The sequence below is a fragment of the Danio aesculapii genome, chromosome 4, assembly GCF_903798145.1.
Source record: "Danio aesculapii chromosome 4, fDanAes4.1, whole genome shotgun sequence".
NCBI classification, from domain to species: Eukaryota; Metazoa; Chordata; class Actinopteri; order Cypriniformes; family Danionidae; genus Danio; species Danio aesculapii.
The window spans coordinates 46,089,365-46,108,805 of record NC_079438.1 but is presented as its reverse complement, the minus strand read 5'-3'; the positions used below and the strand labels follow the sequence as shown (position 1 = coordinate 46,108,805).

At 37.4% G+C, this 19,441-nt stretch overlaps 1 protein-coding gene across 8 annotated transcripts in view; it reads right to left on the bottom strand.

Moving 5' to 3' along the window:
* The window catches only part of grip1 (glutamate receptor interacting protein 1), a 351,292-nt gene that overhangs the window by 214,221 nt on the left and 117,630 nt on the right, over window positions 1-19,441 (bottom strand). For 3 of the 8 annotated variants that reach the window (XM_056455825.1, XM_056455824.1, XM_056455826.1), the window contains exon 1: window positions 2,286-2,589. The exons of 1 other annotated variant lie outside the window; for it this stretch is intronic. In XM_056455825.1, the coding sequence (XP_056311800.1) occupies window positions 2,286-2,418 (133 nt within the window). In that variant the 5' untranslated portion in view covers window positions 2,419-2,589. Of the gene's footprint in view, window positions 1-2,285; window positions 2,591-19,441 lie in introns of those variants that run through there. 4 more of the 8 variants (XM_056455829.1, XM_056455832.1, XM_056455822.1 and 1 more) reach the window with 3 other exon arrangements.

The window sequence follows — 19,441 nt, the reverse complement described above, 5'->3', positions numbered from 1 at the left end:
AACAGGTTGCAGTGTTCGGCTGACATCACAATCATCACAACCTGCTGATCAAAAACAATTTAATTTCATTTATGTCTCCCCACAAAAAGAAAAAGGGGCGAACGATGAAACATGCCTTCAGTCGAACAATTAATTCCAACTGTCAATTTCAATTTTAGCTAGCAAAGTCTGAGAACACTGCAGCTCTGCTTTGCTATTCTCAAATAGGTTGTTCGTGCAAATCAGCGCTTTCATTCGTGACAGTGATGACTACATCACTATTGCTAATGGTGATGAGTGAGTATCTTGGGCAATGCTTTGTCTGACTAACATGCTGCCACTGATTCAGCACTGTAAAAATACCTGACATCCGATGAAAAACTGAATCTATACCTCTGTAACACTAAAACATATTTTTTAGGGTGAAAACTTTGCATATATTTCTGATTTTAGGTAATAATGGTTTGATTCCTCTAACTCAATTCCTAAACACAGACATCCTGTGAATTGTTTGATTATTTAGTATGTTTATTAACCCACATGGGGACCCTTGCTTGGTGATATGTTCAGCTTCCCTTTTTGGTGAAATGTATCTTCTTTGTTTAGGGTTGTGCGATTTGGTGAAAATATCTAATTGTGATTTTTTGACAGATATTGTGATTGTGATTTGATTACGATTTAATTCAAGCTTCAAACTGATTTTAATTTAATTCAAGCTTCAGCTCAATAATCTGTAAGCCGTGGCAACAATTCTGCGACAGCTCTTAAAAATGACCTGTTTTTGTTTGGTGTCTGTAACTTTGAAACCAAATGTTCCCATATTACAAATGCTGTTTTTCTTTATATTAACTCATCTAGTAATTCTTCTGAAGCAGCAGACCCCATAATCCCACTTGTCAGCGCTTTCCCGTTTGGGCGTAGTTTAGTTGCGCAGTTCTGATTGGGCAGAACGAAAGTTTTAGTTATTAACCCCTGGTCAGATCACAAGATTTCGGCACGATTGACCTAATATGGATGTCGTGACACAAGATTCAATCGTTTCTTCTTGTGTAATGCAGCATAATTCACGACAACCAATACCATGTCTGCGATGCCTCGCAGAAAGTCTAGCATGTTTAATTTTCTGAAGCATAGTGGACTGGTTTTGAAGCACTTCACCTCAGATATTATTCGTTTTCCTTGTTTACATATATACATATCTATTTTATATTGCAGACTCTTGCGATTAACTTATCGCAACGTTTCAAATAGCGATTCCATTATGATTAATCCCTACCTTTGTTGTAGAGAATCGCTGATCAACAAACACTGAATGAGAAACCTTGAATTCTGACAATCTTCCACTGACTGTTCTGGAACTTTCATACAAAATCCATATACAAATCAACTAAATACACAACAATCCTATAGACAAATGTACTAGCAAAGATTTGTCAACACCTGCATTCAGTCACTCTTAGACTGCCCATCTTTCACCAGGTTAGCCATGGAATGAGGATTACAGGACTCCAGGTCCTCTATCCTGTCATTATCCATGCTGCCCCGGGGGGATCTTAACAACATGAACCTGGAAACTTCAAAACAGGCATGAGAGTGCCAAGGGAGCACAATGCTAATTAACATTCTATTTACAGGGAAACTAACACTTTAAACTGGAAACAAAACATAGGATTATAGAAAGACGCATGTATGGAAGAGATGCATGGCTATGAAACAAAGGCAGAACAAAGGTTGAGACAGATGCTAGTCAGCGACTGTTTTTTTTTTTTTTTTTTTGAAACCTAGCACTACAGCTACCTGAGAATGCTATACTGTTGAAAATGATGCCCTGTTTCACATACGCACACACTCGAACTTCTCACCTACGATGAAAGGGCAGTGTGCTATCCAAACACACCAAGTAGCACTCAAAACAGCAGCAGCTCAGCAGTGTACACCACTATGGCCATAAATGTCCACTCTGGTGCACATTTAATGGCCAACGCAGCATTAAACACACTCTAAATCAATAGAAACAAATGGTGACCAACTAAGGCCATCCATCAGACGAAGGTAGTGGGGCGATTACACACCCATACCCTTATAAACACACTTGCTCTGACAAGGAACCTCAATAGCTGCAAGCTTAAGTCCCTCCAGGAGTTTATGGTCTGCAGATAAAACATTCATTCATCCCTCAAAGCTGAGTTGCTCATGTTGCCTGCCATAGGCTTGTGATTTATGCAATAGTAAAACAATGACTGATACCCGAGCTCTAATCCCCCCATTACTCCCTCCCTTCCCAGTCAGCTAGCGGTAGCACTTACGGTGCAGGTGCTCGGAGGCATAGTAATACACGTCCTCGTAACCCTCATGGTAATCCTCTTCAGGGCGGTACTTTTTGCCTTTGCGTCTCCTGGACCGCCGGATTTGCTTGACAAAGCCAAGAAAGCGTTCCATGCCTGCCCACCGCGTGCAGTCCCACTGATCCAGACGCAGACCGCTGCACTCAGCCAGCGTGTGTATGAAGGTGTGCGCTGTGTTTCACAAAGAGCCTGGCTCTGAGAGATCTCAGAGAGAGAGAAAGAGCGAGACAGAGGCGGAGAGGGAGAAAAAGGAGGGGTAGGGAGGTGCAGGGGGGAAGCGATGGTTCGCAGTCAGCTGTAGAGAATGGGTCAAATATCAGTCTTCTTCAGCGCACCAGTCTCCTTTAAGAAAGCATGCATGGAAAGGTGCTCAGCCTACAGCTGAATGGGTCTTTGTGCATGTGTGCAGTCACGTGTAGGTAAGGGAGAGTGTGTACAGGGAAAGAACAAGAGAGAGTGACAGAAAAAAAAGAAAAGGGTGGGGGAAAACACACAGGGAAGTGAGAAAAACACAAAGTTCAAAGGAACCAGCGAGGAATCCTTGGGCAATGACTGTCTCATTCCAGAGTGGGAATGGGGAGGGGGGTTTGACTGCATTTAAAATAAGCATGAGTGTTTATCATCGCAAGAATGACAAACAAAGCAGCGGTGCACCAGCGGGGTGTGGATGGAAATCTTTGAGGGGCGCTCTGGCAATTCCATCCAAAGACAAAAGAGATAATTCCACTAGATGGAAGGGGGGCACTGTGGTCACGTGTAGCTGGCGTGGAAATGACAAAAAGCTGAGAGGATTACAGCACTTTCCAATTCACAGCCAACACCAGCCCAGCCAACCAGTACCGTCTGGATCAGCTGCTAATAGCATTAATGGGGTTAGAGGACTTGTTAATAGAGCTGTTGGCCAACAACGGCACCCAGTTGTGTGTCAGTTAACCTATTAATTCAAAAGGGGTGTTTTCCACATCACCCGAGGGTAATTACAGACCTCCAGAGACTTACAAGAGCCCTTTTCCATTGTGATGATGTCATTCTATTGCCATTGGAAAACATTGCATTTGTCTTCTAACCTCCCTCAACTTTCCATGTCGGTGTTGAAGATGGACAACCATCCAATTTATCCACTGTGATTGGGGTAGGTCGTTTCAGTCTAAAACACACCACTGGAGAATAACCCCCTTCAAAGAAGACTCACTCGTCAAATGCAAGTGCCTTTTTCTGTGGTGTGGTGCCTATTCCTTTGTGCAAGGCAGCAGGGGGGCTTTCTTTGTTTGAGACACACTAGCACATACTGTAAGATGTTATAATCCACCCTTTTTGATTACTTATGTCATGAATTTCATTTAGCATCCTTTCAAAAATAACGTATAAATTACTTGATTTGTCTCTGGTTTGCATGGAAGTTACAGAAAAAAGAGGTAAGACAGGAGCCAGTAAATAGTGAAAAAATAGCATCTGTAAATACACATGGTATCAGTTTATGCAAGAAATATTAATGTTTTTGTTTACAGTTACTTTCCTCTGCCTTGTTTTACAGCCCATTTACTGCTGTCCTGAAGCTGGAGCCTACTGGATGATTCTCAAAAATCTTTTAACACTGAAGAAATGTCTATATTTGTAGGAGAGGCTAACCATTCATTTTACCGATTAGAATGAAGTCCGCATAAACAGGATCTAAACTACCAATAATATAAAACATTGCTTCTCTGATTGTCTGCTGATGAGCAAACACATGCTTTCCCATCAGGGAATGGTGCATCCAGGGATTTCACAGCTTTCACAATTTGGAGACCCAGCCTTGTTTATCCAATCTGTTTGCCACCTGAAGCAATCAATGCACATTCAACAGATTCATTATCGTTTCAGGAAATACAAAAATCTAGATGCAATCTCGCTAGCGGGTGGGGTTTTAATTAGCTATCTGGTCGCCACACCTGTAATTAGACATCCTGAGTCCTCAGCAGAAGCCAGAGTCTGGATTCAGGGCAGCTGCGCTTTGCAAAACTGCAGAACAGAGACGGTATTCTCGAGCACAGGCATTTGCGAAGGGAGATACTTTACAAAATAATTCTTGCTTTTATTGGAGACGTGCAATTCACAATGCAGTAACTATTATTATTCATGAGATAAGTGCATTGTAATTAAGACTATGACTAGGAGATGGTGTAATTAGGACTAATTTACTATATTTCATAATATTCCATCTGGTACTTCGGAGTAAGAGAGGTAATGTGAAGCGTAGAGGAGTAATAATGTTGTGATGGTTTTGTGCTTTGTATGTTATGAGGATTGTGGCAGTGTTCCAGGTGTGAGTCTCCCCTGAGATTGTTTTCAGATAAACCACTGCAGTAAAAGCCAGGCTTTAAACACGGAGTGTGTGCCAAGCTTATAGTGTCTCTGCACCTAGTCAGAGCTAAGCATTTGCTGCAGTCACCTTTCTCCTGCCCAGCTCACAAACCAAAATATAACTTTGTGTCTTATTTCTTTTTTGGCTCAGTTCCATTTGTATGGTAAATGCTGCGGTAGGTGCAGAGCTGCAATGGGAGTCATTTATAATGGCTGCACGATGACTTCTTTTAAAGGAACAGTTCACCAAAAAAATGTAAACAGTTCTCATTCAGTTATATAAAATGAAAAAGAATGTTTAAATGTTGTCGTGTCAGTTCTCCCTTTTTTAATTGTATGAAAGACGTCTGAAATTATATGAGGTTAAATGATTTTTGGGTCAAAATTAGTTCAGCAGAGAGGCATTCTGTAAGTAGGACTGGAATTGTTTGTGTGTGTGTGTGTGTGTGTGTGTGTGTGTGTGTGTGTGTGTGTGTGTGTGTGTGTGTGTGTGTGTGTGCGTGTGTGTGTATAGGCAATTCAGACAGAAATTCTTAAAATCCTCACTTGAGCAACCATTTGAGCGTGAACTGCCTGAGGCATTTTCCACAACCAGGGCTATGCCAGTTTGTTGCAATATGGTAGCTCCTCTTTGGAAGCAAATCCATTGCCTGGGCAGAAAAAAACTCTGTCCAGACTCTACATTGGCTATGAGCAAATGCCTCAGATCGTTCAAACAGCTTCACAGTAGAGGCAGAAGGATGCTGACAGGTTAAATGGTTGTGTTTTCACAGTTATTTGAACGGAGGCATTCAGAAGTCATGCAGGATTGCTGAGTCAAGTGCTTTATACCTTCACAAACAAACCAACCCACACAAATGTAAGTTTAGTCTACTTGAGTTTTCTGCCCTCTTTCCCAGAGCCTACAGTCTCCTCCTCATGGTTGAGTGAAGCTCTCCCTTTACTAATTTATCACATCTGCAAGGTCTACACTCATTTTGCCCTTAGCAAGTTTCACAAAGTAAGTCTATTTTCATCCCCTCCGCTCTTGACTTTTTACTCATTCAAGATGGCAGTTCTGCTCAGGGTAGAGAATTCTTCACTAAACCTGACGACACCTGTAAGGTGCTCAACTCAAGTTGAGTAACACAAAACTGAAGGTCAAAAATTGGGATCAAATCAAAATTGAGAAGTTTCTCAATAGGGCTGTGCGTTTTGGGGAAAATATCTAATTGCGATTCAATTTTGTATTTAAGCTTCAGCTCAATAATCGTTACTGTAGCTTCTTACTGCTAAAATGCAGTGAGGGGAACTGAAAAGATATCAACTTATATTAGCGATCAACTCTGAAATTGTACTTTGCTTGCTACTAGATTAAGTGTCACTGGTAATACTTTAAGTTGACTTTTTAGCAAGATGCTCCTCATGTAGCCGCCCGTGGTGCTTTTTTAAGTGCTGGTTGTTGGATTTCCTCGTGCTGTGGAAATAATTTTGCGACAGCTCTTACAAATTACCTGGTTTTGTTTGGTGTCTGTGATTTTGAAACCAAGGTATTCCCATTTTACAGACGTGTTGTTTTTCTTTGATGTTAATTCGTCTATTAATTCTTCTGAAGCGGCAGATTCTGATTGGGCAAAACGAATATGTGCTCACTCAATTGGCAAGTAAGACTGTCACACATAGATGGCAGTCACACATTTGCTCTGGGTGAGGGAAATTAAATATATATTTCACATCGCTGCCTCTTGCGATTAGCTAATCGCAATTGCGATTCGATTTCGATTAATTGCACAGCCCTAGTTCACAATATTGGAAGTTTCCATTATCATAACACCAACAACACTGATGATGATGATAGCTGAATATACTTTTGCTTTTAAATCTACTTCCATACATACTGTAGGGATGTAACAATTTACTGTGAGCCAGTTGAAAACCAAAAAAATATGTAATGGGATGTTAAACAAATCAAATTGTGCATTTTGAACCGCAGGGACCATTGTTCTTACTGCAAAATTGCTTAACAGGCACAATAGCAGCAATCAAGACAGCAAATCGTTTAAAGCGCACAAAATCATGGACATGATCTACTATTAATTACGTATGAATTGGTCAAACAATAAGAATGTATGAATTTGTTTTATTATTTGACCAAATATATTTGTATTTTATAATGAAATGTGCGTTTGAAAATAATTAAAGCTCCCTTGCTCATTTCAAAATTTTCAAATAATTTTGTGAGGTCAGTATAGTGAATCATTTTGATTCGTGACCAACCATACCACCTTCATATTGTCAAAGGCGTTCGTATATTGTAACATTTCTGACTCTCAACTACTCACAATATCAGAGTTTGGTGACAGAGGTTGCAAATCCAACATTAGTCAGAGCATCACTGATATCTCTGAAGGAGCTTGAAACAGAAGCTCTGAAAACTGGACTGACACATTTTCAATTTACTAGAACTTCTATGTTAAGCTCTTTGACACAATCTACATTGTAAAAGCACTTTAGAAATAAACATGAATTGAATTGAATCAGAAGCACATTTTTAGGAATGCGCCTCTCGGTCACAGATAGGAATGTTCCTTACTTTTCATCCACCGTGTCTCTCCTTGAAACAACTGTGAAGCTCATGGCTTGTAGGTTTTAAAACCCTTAGCTTTCTTACTTGTCAATCTTCCATTATGACAGCCTGATGTACTGTTATTACAAGAACAGCAGTGTTTTAGAGTGCAGGTCTAAGCACGGATCATCTAATGGAAGGGTTTAAAGGTCAGACCTAAATGCTCTCCAAGATGTGAAACATTCCAAGACATCCATTGACACCGTCGCTACATTAATACATGCTTAATCCCTTACGTCAGTCCCTTTCCGATCTTCACGTCAACATAAGATTAGGGGGAAATCTCACAATGGTTTATTCTTTTGGATAGAGGACACCCAGAAGCTATTTGTATTCAAAACAACTCACTAAATAACTCAGACTGAAGGAAAGTATTGCAGACCTGTTCATGAATGTGGATAAAAGGCTGGTAAACAGTGCCAGAATGACAAGAAAAGAGAGGGAGAGACAGCGTACGAGGTAGGAATTAGGTTGAAAGTATGCATCTTAAAGCCTACCACTGCTGTCAGACGAGGGCAGAAGAAGAAAGATCGAAAGATTTACTCTTTCACACACCCACTCTCTGATTCATTTCACGCCCAGACGGTTAATGTTAACCAAAGCCTTATGGGCTGACATCGGCCTTCATTCAGCCTCAAAAAAGCACTGGGCAGAACAAACCTGTGACCTTCCCAACCTCTAAAGGGAGTTTTCTACAGTAGCACTATTAGAGTAGAGGACAATTAATTCACATCAATTGTGTTTCTCTGCTTTTCATGCATTGAAAGCTAAATACTCCATAATCAATGTAAAAATGAAATCACATTAAAAGGGAGCACCTAAAGTCCAGTAAACTAGCATATATTAAATGGCCAACAAAGACATATAGTATGCATGGAAAATAACAGTTGCATATTGCTAATTCTATACTTGACTCACCCTCCTGTGCTTTACAACTAAATATAGACTCTACCTACTCACTAACAGAGCAACAGATTGGGATGAGAAAACAAAGGTGAAAGACAACAAAAACAAGTACCTTCTTCACCTAAAGGAGGTGTAAAATATCTAGAGATTGATATCCACTAGTCTTTTCCTGCATTAATTCGCCTGGTCGATATATTTTTAAAATGTAAGACTATAATGAGGGCGACACGGTGGCACAGTGAGTAGCAATGTCGCCTCACAACAAGAAGATCTCTGGTTTGAGCCCCAACTGGGTCAGTTGGCATATCTGTGTGGAGTTTGTATGTTCTTCCTGTGTTCGCATGGGTTCCCTCCGGGTTTCCCATTGGTGCGTCGGTTTCCCCCACAGTCCAAAGACATGCGCTATAGGTGAATTGGGTAAGCTAAGTTGTCCGTAGTGTATTTGTGTATGTCCTGGACCTCCAGGTTGGGGGTTGAGCATTGGGCTAACAACCCACCTCATAAAACCTAGATGTTACGAAATACCAATGTGGTATCAACTTCGATATAAATGGCCCTGTAAGTAAGTAAGTAAGCAAGTAATACTATAATAAAGTAGTGCAGTACCAACCAGCCATATCCTGACATATCAGAATACAAACAAAGGCCACTGGCATAATCAGGAGCTGGTCGAACAATGTAACCTTACAGAATGTAACTTCCTAAGTGTGCGTAAACCATGTCTCTGCCTGTCAGGTGTCTTCCATGGACAAACAAAGAGGAAATCAAGCATAGAATTACAAAGCAATGACAGGATGAAGGCCTTACCAAAGTAAACACAAAGCTAAACCTTCAAAACTTAACTATGCTAAAATACAGAAATAACAACACAATTTGCATAATTACATGCAAATGACCAAAACATGTCCCTAAATCCAAATGTACTGTAAAAAAATTAAAATAATATACTGGTATATAAAAAAAATACTGGTTGCCTTAAATTTTTAATCTTAATCAAATTAACCTTATGAGTCCATTGAACTTATATAATGTTAAACTGACTTAAAACAGCTTGCAAAACTTAATTAAGTTAGAACATGATTAACTTAGTTTAATAAGTTACACTGACCTAAAAACATATGTTGTCAGGACTAATTGATCCTATATTTTTTTTAAAGTGTGGGTCAGAGAAAAATGGGGGAATATTTGTAAGACAGCTTTACTTCACTTATTTGAATGTGTCTGATTTACGTGTACTTATTTTTTTTCAGACATTTATGCTATACGTCAGGTACATTTACAAACTACAATCATTTGAGCACACACAGGATCACAGCGCAGCTCCAAAATACTAAAATACTTGTCATATTAATGCTTTATATTTTGCCACTAAAAAAAAATCAATAAAGAGACTCAATCTTTAGTCTTTTGAGTTAGTTATGAAGTTACAAACAGTCGAGTAACACAGAAGTTTTGGGATATAATCACTGATGTTTAAGGTATAGATTAAAATCACTGTCATTTGCATTCAACTTGACACTCAAAAATGAAAGTTGTAGGCAGCAATTACATTATTTAACCAATAAGCAACCAGCCATCAGAAATATGCCACTAAATAAATGTTCAAAAATAATCTATCTGGCAATGAAACATGAAGAGTGAATAACTGAATCATTTTTTAAAAATGAGACTAAAATAAATATGGGTTGTACAAATGATTATGTTAGATTTCTACATTTAGCGTCATCAGCAACAGTAGTAGTAACAGTGAATTTATCACAGTACTGAATATTTTACAGTTTATTTTTATTCAGCTGAATATTTCTTCATTTTATTTTTAATAAAATTACAGGTTCTAAGTTCTGTTTGTTAAAACCAAAAGTGTCTTGCAGGTTTGTTTTTGTAATAAATGGAAAGCAAATTACATTTGTCTCCTTCCCTTTTTGGCTGATCTGAAAAGTGATCCGATCCGTGACTAAAAAACCATAACGTGATCTGTTACACCACTAAAGCTTTTAATATAAAACACATTAAGTAAGATTTTAATTTAATTTGCTGCAAATCTTAATGGGCAAAGTATTTAAAAATACAGAAATACAAGTGAGAAATACTAGGGTGTAGCAGTCAAGAATGACTCTTTCAATCTGGTGATTATACAGAATAATAATTGAAACTGACATTTTGACAGTGCACGTTAAATATTTCCAAATAAATCAACATCAAATCAGACCTGAACAGTTTGTGTAATTTATCAGAAAACGTGCTACAACAAAAGCAGTCACGCTGCCTAAATCACAGAGAGACTGAGGGAGCCAAATATATCCAGCAAACAGTGTTGGCTGCATTTCATAGAGGGAATCCTTTTATTGCTATCGGTCACGTGAAAGGCATTCGCTGCTGCAGAAACTCATTTAAAAGATGCATGTGGAAAAGAGTCTGAGAGGCAACATGCAGATGGTGATGACGTTGAATAAAACATGAGGGGAGAGTGACACAGACTGCTGAAATAAAAAAATAAAAAAAATAAATATCACATTCGTATCAGAGCACAGATTCAGCATGTCACAAACAGCATTTCCAAAAGCAACTGCATCGAGTGAAAGCATTTCGGCTGACCCGGGCTGACCTCTGGGTCATCAGATGCCAGTTTTGTCCCATGAACCAGTCAACCTTTTGCAAGTGCCATCAAACAACTGCCAGAATCCAGCTATAAATGTGAGCGTGTGTACTTTTACAACACGTCCTGTAGGCACTCACATTCCCTAGGCGGCCCTCATGTGTCATTCCTGACAGAGGGAGAAATCTTCCACCAGGCTTGACAGACATGTCCACATTATTAATGTACGTGACATGACTTCAGATGGATTTGATTGTTTTCCTCAAGCTACTCCAATCACAATACAAAACTCAGCAAGGAATTTTAAGGGGCTCAAAAAAAAAACAGATGCTGCATCAAGATATGAAGAGTGAGTCTTGAAGAATATATACAAGCATAATCATAAAATCTAATGATTTTAGGAATAAAGCAATCATACACAAATTGCATCCTTACACTATACCCCAACAATACATGTGGCCAGAAATGCTTGCGATTCTGAACATTATCATTTAAATTGACTCATTTTTGCGACCGTCTCCTGAGGAACCTATAAGAGATGATTCTGCAAAGCGCTGGATTGAATAAATATGCTTTCCATTGCTCATTAGATATCACATCCTCTTTAACAGCAGACCTAAAGTGCTTCGCAACAGGCAGAGGTGTCTGATAAACAGTGTTTTATTGTGCTTGAAGCCTCCTCCAGCTCTTTGGGAAAGACTCCAATTATCAAAAGTGCCAACTTGTTGACTGGCAGCTAACATTTTATACTATTATACAAGATGCTGAGATGTTTCAACCCATTTTTGAGATATTAGCGTTGTATAATGAATAAATACAGTACATATATGTTAGAAAATGATAATAAATATTCTTACATGGATTAAAATATAACTTTTATTAGTAAAAAAATGTATTTTATAAACCTTTAAATGCTACAAGTGAATTTGGGATTCAAAATATACCAATGTACTATCTGAAATATAAATTTGTCAAGAAAGCCCGACCTCACTGATTTATGAAAGAGCTTAAATCTGCTGCACAACTTGCAAGAATAAACCTTAATGGTTCTTGTGTAAACCAAGTAAGCTTGAGCTACTGTGACCACATTTAAATGCTGTAAACATCACTCCCTATGTGAATAAAAGTCTAAATTTAATCTGTTCATCTCCAAGCAATTATGTCTCTTCAGAAGGCTTGGATTAAACCACTCAGTTCACACAAATTGCTTTTTTTATCTTGTTATAAAAGTTTTAAATCATTAAATTTAGGTGAACAGACTTCGAGTTTGGTTTCAGATTTTATCAATACTATCTTGTGTGTTCCAAATGATTATTTCTTTATGGATTTGGAACGACACAAAGGTGAATAAACGAGGACAGAATTTTCATTTGATTGAAGATTTTGCCTCAAGAATCCTGAAACTTTATTTTTCCTTACTCCAAAACCAAAATTGTCATTTGATGGCAACTCAAATTGTTGGAGGCATTGTGGATCACAGGATGCTAACCATTTATATATATATATTTTGGAGATGTCCTATTTATTAGAAGATTTGGGAAAGGTATATGTACATAATATTTTAGAAAAGCTTAACTAATTCAATTGATTTAGGTTTGAAGTACTATATTTGGGTGTCTATGGATTTTTCTGGAAAGATTAAACAAATATGTATAGAATTGTCTTTGCTTCAAGTAAAACAGCTATCACTAGATGTTTGTATAAACCTAATCCACCACAAATGCAAAATTGGACTGATGTTTTGAAAAAATATATTCGATATGGAGAAAATAACCAAAAAGATCCAATTGTTGACTTTTGGTCCAAATGGATTGAGTACATTACTCCTATTCAACCTAATGTATTTTTGCTATGGGACTTAAAGATTTCTTTTTACTGTTTTACCTGCGTCAACATCCTTTTATGCGTAAATGATGCAATATAATGCAGTAACACTTTACAATAAGGTTGTATTAGGTAATGTGAGGTCATGCATTTACTAATATGAACAAAGAATGAACAAACCTCTATTACTGTATTTATTCATGTTAGTTAATGAAAATACAGTATTTTATTGTTAGTTCATGTTAACTATGCATTAATTAATGTTAACAAGCATTAACATAATACATTTGGATCTAATAAGTCATTAGTAAATGTTGAACTAGGCAAGTTTAGTTTATTTTTTAACAATAATAACAATCATAACAATGATTAATAAATGCTTTACAAGTATCCTTCCTATTTAGGTTATGATTGTCAATACATTAACTAACATTAACTAATGAAACATTCTTGTAAAGTGTGACCGATAATGCAAAGGGATATGTTGTTCTGTTACTGTCATGAAGAAATTTGGCTCACACTTTATTTTAATGGTCCATTTGTTGAATTTAAGTTACATTGCAACTAATTCTATTTAGATTATAAGTAGACTGTTGGGTTGGGATTAGGGTTAGTGTAAGTTGGCATGTACATGCAACGTTTCTTATAGTCAGTTAAATGTCTGTTGAAGGAGCAGTATCAACAGATGTTAACTAATACTAGACAGTCTACTAATACTCAAATGGACCATCAAAATAAAGTGTTACCGAAATTTGTGTCTCCTCTTTTATCCCTGATTAGGGAATTTAAAGTGGAAAAGCTGTAAAAGTGACAAATGTCTACTGATGAATTGTATATTTCTATGAATGAGTCTTTCGCCTGAATGGCTGAGGAGATCATGAGTATCTAGACACCGGCCTGCTTTTATCAGACACTACAACTACTAAAAAAGCAACACATGACTTATACATAAATCCAGGCTGTAGTATCTCTCCCTTGGGAAAGATGGTGTCAATTCGATGACATTAAGTCTTCACGTGGCACACTGTCATTGTATTATGAAGAATGTGTTTGTGACGAGACGCCCTGTAGGCCACAAGTTTCATCTGCCGCAGTAAACACAATCATTCCTCTGTCTGAGGAGCATCGCCATCGCCTCGATCTGTCTTCAGCTGTTGCGCCAATATATCGATTCGGCATAACCTGCCTAATGGAGTGTGATGCAATTCAAGCACTACTGCAGAGTAAGAAAAATGACAAGCACCCCTGATCTTTCTTGATTTTATTTTTTTATTAAATTAAAACCACACAGTGCTACATTTTATCGGTTTCCTTCCAATCCCAAGATGTTCATTGTGTAGATATACAAAAACTGTGAGGATTTGCCACAATATAAAGTGACTCTGCTGTGGTGTGAAGAGGGAAAGATAACACCTCTGCTGCTTCTGGAAGGTCTAAAAATATGTTCACAATCATAATAGACCTCTTGATAGCTCATGTTATTGTACCGCATACTTGTAGATAAATAAACCGATGACTATAGAGGCCTAGAGAGTGACAAAATTGTGTAAAGATGCCATAAAGCATGGTTTAAGCAGGTAAACAACCTGAAGCATGCTGTACATCTCCTTACTTCAAAGCAAATGCACATTTATTTCCTTTGTGCAACACACACACAGACTCACATACACAAGTCATCAGGCTGTAAAATAAAAGTCCATTGACTTTTGTATGGGAAATAAAATGTGTTCTGCAAAAGAAAGGAGAATATAGGGTTTGTATTTAAGATAGCATGTTGTGTCACATAATTCTACAAACACCTTAAGTAAAAGTAAAATATATCCTGGCTAAAGTAAAAAAAAAAAAAATCTGATTTGCCTGTTTTGTTTGGTCATTAGATCATCTTTTAAATAATGCCCAGTTCAGACTGCACGATTTTCAAAGTAGTCAAGTCACAGATGTTTTCACACTGCATAAATATCTGAGGTAGCAGTTCGTCGCTGCTGTGTTTACGCTGCAAGATGGATCAGTGACACACTGCATGACTTTAAAATAGGAAGAATCGCCGACAACTTTGTATCGGCCCACAAACTACGTCTCACTATCAAACACATGCAAAATGTGACATGGAAACCACGCGAGGTCAGTTAGTTTATCTTTTGTTAATAACTACATAATGCGAAAGAAGCCTTTAGTGAGGTAGAAAACGGACTTATTTTGCTCACCTGGCTTTTGAAGGGAATTAGTCATTTCTCTTCAACTTTTTGTTTCTTTTTCGACACAGTTGTGGTATTGCTCAGATGGCACGTCAAACAGACTGCCACTAGTTTTTCCTTCATTTCTTGGGTCCAAATTGACCAAATATAAGCCCTTTTAACTTCTCCCCAACCTCCTGTTGGCCTGCAGATACCCATACTAATGGATGCTGCTCTCTCATTGGCTGTAGGTAATTGGCAATGCTATTTTCAAGCTCGATTTGTTCCAGGTTGATCTGCGTGTTGTTCTGGTTACTAGACTGTTGACGATTAGCATCATGTTGCTGTGCTAAAGCATGTGTTCCAGTGGCGCCTACTAGCTGTCTGCCTTCAATTTCCATGAATTCCGTGTAGGTTTTCCTGCTCTTTTCTCTCGTTTCTATTGTTGTCCCACTATTATAAATTATTTTGTAACAGTTTGGGGTATTTCTCAAGTTTAAATGGGATTATTAACATAGTCGTTGGAGGAGACGATGCACTATGCTGCCATTCCCTCACTCGCCGGAACCGGAAGCCCAATAATAACAATCTTTCTCAAAACCTGTCGGTGAGTCAAAATCAGGGCTAAAATCATGAAGTCTGAACTCGGCATAACAGATCTACGTCTCCACATTGGTTTAACAGTACTGGGTGTTTATTAAACAGCATGTGTTAAAGTCAAACGCACTAAAACACTAGAAGACAAATTTTAACCAATAATTGGTAAATCATAAACTAGTCATGCTGATGGGAGATTTTTATGAATAAACAGGATCCACTGGTTCACTAAAGAAATTATGCAAATCAAGTAACAGCTCACAAAATCAGTGTTTAATGCAGAGATGCCCAAAGTAGGGCCCGCGGGCCAAAGTTGGCCCATGGTTACCCTTGATTTGGCCCAGCATCCCATTCGAGAAGAGATTCACTGTAGAATGATGGGAAGGTTGGAGAGAATGCCTTTAACAGAGATCGCCATTTCTAATTTACCGTAACCTTTTGTTTATTTCTTTGTTTAATTGCTGAGCAACAAAAAAAACAAACTACAATGAAATGTTTCAATTAAATGTTGTGCATGAATCAGATGTTTAAAAACGTAAATACTGTCACTCGAAGATAGAGGAGAATGCACAAGGCATTCAGCATCGTGTATTCAGCATTAAACACCATTGTGTTTATATTTTTGTTGTAAGAAGTTCATGATAAAAAGGTAAATGAGTGTAATTATACGCTTATTAAATTAAAGTGTATTAAGTATTTTTATCTATTTATTTTTAAATATTAATACAACAGGAAATTACCATTGCAGCTTTAATGGTATTTTCAGCCCACCACCCTCAATCAAGTTTGGTTTTTGGCCTTTCATAAGCAAATGTTTGGGCACCCCTGGTTTAATATGCAACATTGGATATTATATTCTGGATACAAGCCTATTATATTTGATTGATTTTTTCCCCGTTATTTGATGATCATTTGAAAGTGCTGCCATGATCAATAGAACATTATATGAGCGAGTATGTGTATGTGTGTGATGTAAAATCTTAAATCTCCACTTGCTGCTTACTTTTATGTTAGGATTGAGAATATAGAAATATTTATCTTCTGATTATTAGTAGTTGACTAAATATGTTAAATGGTATGATGTTCTGAGGACTCTTATCTTTTAAAACAAACCCGATGCACAGCAATGAATGTGTGCGTGTGTGTGTGTGTGTGTGTGTGTGTGTGTGTGTTGTTACGATGATATATACTCCATATCTAATAATTGTTTTCTGTACAACTTAGCAAATACATTCTTTATAAGCTTCCCAAAAAAAGAAAAGCTAACTGTAATGGCTGCTTGAGAGTTGTAGCTTTAGACTGATGTATAGATTGTCAAGATTACTCGTGTTCGTTTTGATATAATCTACTTGTAAACACTGAAATGTGCAAACACAGCACCCCAGTGCGTCCATGCTCTGACACTGGCTATATAAGATGTGTATTCGCTATACATTTCTTGTGAATAGTGAATGAAAGAGAACACTTTTAGCTTCAGTCAAACACACCTCACTTTACCTCTTACTTGGGATTGCAATCTGACTTCCACCACGATTCAAACAATCCTATTAACTGCAGCCAAGCAAAGCTGTTCTTACAATCAATTAAGGTTCAGGGAACTCATCCAGGACGTCTTCCTAGATTTGACATGGACCGGCATTGCTGGTGGACATTCTGTATTTTCATTTCCGTCTGTGGACTAGCACTGAGCAGATTTCAAACAAGTTCAGGTCAGTTGCACGGACCGTGAAAAAACGGCACACATGATTGGATTGGCAATCCTGTGGACACAACAGGAAAATATTTGCCATTTATCTCGGCAAGCTAAAAGCAGTGATAACAAATATTATCTCTGTGTGCTTTTTCAGTATGTGATTCTAAACCTGTTTAGGGCATAAAATGAACCATTTACTGATGTGAGAAGTCAGAAGAGCAATCATATTACTCTAAACTGTTCACAGGATACCAGGCATATCAAAACAATGTCTGGCATCTTCATATAATTGGTGACATTTCACAGATCTGAATTTTGTTGACCATCCAATAATATGCTATTCAAAGACAAATTCGATTGTGACAACTACTCTCATCTAGTCACAACATGTTCACTTTAAAACTGCTGATCTTTTTTTCTTTCTTTCTATCTTTGTATCCCCCTGAGCAACACAATCTGAAAAGTTTAACAATGTTTTTATAACAAAGACTTGAAGGTCTTGAAGGTGTTATGCATCTGAAATTGACTTCCAAAAATAAACCCATTCTTGAAAGCGAGACAAGAAGCTGCAGTCTCCACTACAACAAAAGATGACGTAAAATGACTATGATAAGCTTCACAAAATATATTTTTTCTCATTCTATTCTAAGGAAATTATGGTTTGATAAACCTTGTACACCATGTCCTTACCAGACACGAAGTAAGAAATTTGTCCATAAAAAAAATCTAAGAAGTGTACTTGGGTAAGCTTTTACAGCAAGTGATCCTAAAGAGCATTTGATTGGTCAGAAGTTCAGTTGAAAAACTATTTATATTGGCAGAAGTGAAAAAAAAAAGCTTATATTTTCTACATGTCTTTGTTTACAGATTGCCTTAATGCTAACATATTGATACTAATAAGCAAACGCGATTAGTTATGATTAAGCCAGACTGCAGACTTTTTATTTTATGCTATTTCTTCTTAGAAAACAATACGCTTTATTTTGATGGTCTGTTTGTTGAATTTAAGTTGCATTGCATCTACATGCCAACTAATTCTCATTAGATTATAAATAGACTGCTAGGTTGGGGTTATGGTTAGTGTAAGTTGACATGTACTTGCAAAGTTTCTTATAGTCAGTTAAATGTCTGTTGAAGGAGCAGTATCAACAGATATTAAACAGACAGTCTACTAATACTCAAATGGAATCTCAGAATAAAGTGTAACCAAAATAAATCTTCAGATTGAAAAAAAAAATAACACATGAAATAAAAATATACAACTTTAACTTTTATTTAAGATTTACAGTGCAAATGCAAATTGGATCCACTTGTTTGGAACACTACTACTATATATAATCAATATAATATAATATATCTAATAAAAATATAATATATATATCTAATAAAAGAGAAAAACAATACTTTACTAAATGCATTGTTCGTGAATAATCTAAATATTTGCATAATATTTAATAATACTGCTGAAATTAATATAAAAACGTAATAAATATATTTAAACAATGGGTAAATGATAGGCCAAAATATCTACGTAGATTTCTAATGCCTTATTCAGACTAGCAGCGACTTTTTAGCTGCCTGTCTCTCTGGGTGGCGACCTGCTTCAAAAGCAGGGCTGTGTAGGTATATACAGCAAAAATACAACCGGCCTCTGAGCGAGCTGAGAGGGAATCGCGTGAGCTCTACTGGTGTTGACGTTGAAGGATTCTCAACTTTGTCGCGTTGCTTGACACGCCCATCTGGTCGCCAATAGTGGCTGTTGCTCATGTAGACGGAGGTCGCCGGAAGTCACTCACTCGCCATTAAAACGAACGGTCGCTTGTAGTGTGAATGAGGCTTTATGGAGCAGATTCCATGTAGACCATAGTTATGATGCAAGATTGGAGGTAAATTACCCATTGTTATTTTCAGCATGGCTATAATAATATATACCACTTTATATAACACTTTTAAAACATAATCAGTATCTGAGATTATTGTCGCCATCGCTTGTATGCTAACCTGCTGCAAGTAACTTATGGCAGGTCGACACAAAAGCTCTGATTAACATAAAAAAGATTATTAGTATTTTATTGTTTGTCACAGCATCTGGTTAAGCAGTAAAAGGCCATTTTAAGTAGAGTCAAATAATGAAACTGATTTAACAACTAATGTACCTAGAATGTGTGAATGTAAATAAAACAAAGGGCCGTTGCTGGCTAGAACTAACACAAAAGTCTGGGAAAATGCCACATATTCAGAAACCAACTCTGAATCTGACTTTATAAAACATCAAGGACATTATGAGAGCCTCAATCAATGAAACATTACAGGCTTGGTATTGGTGAGCACTTTCCAGAGATAACCTTGAAATATACCAGGACACGAAACAGAAGCCCA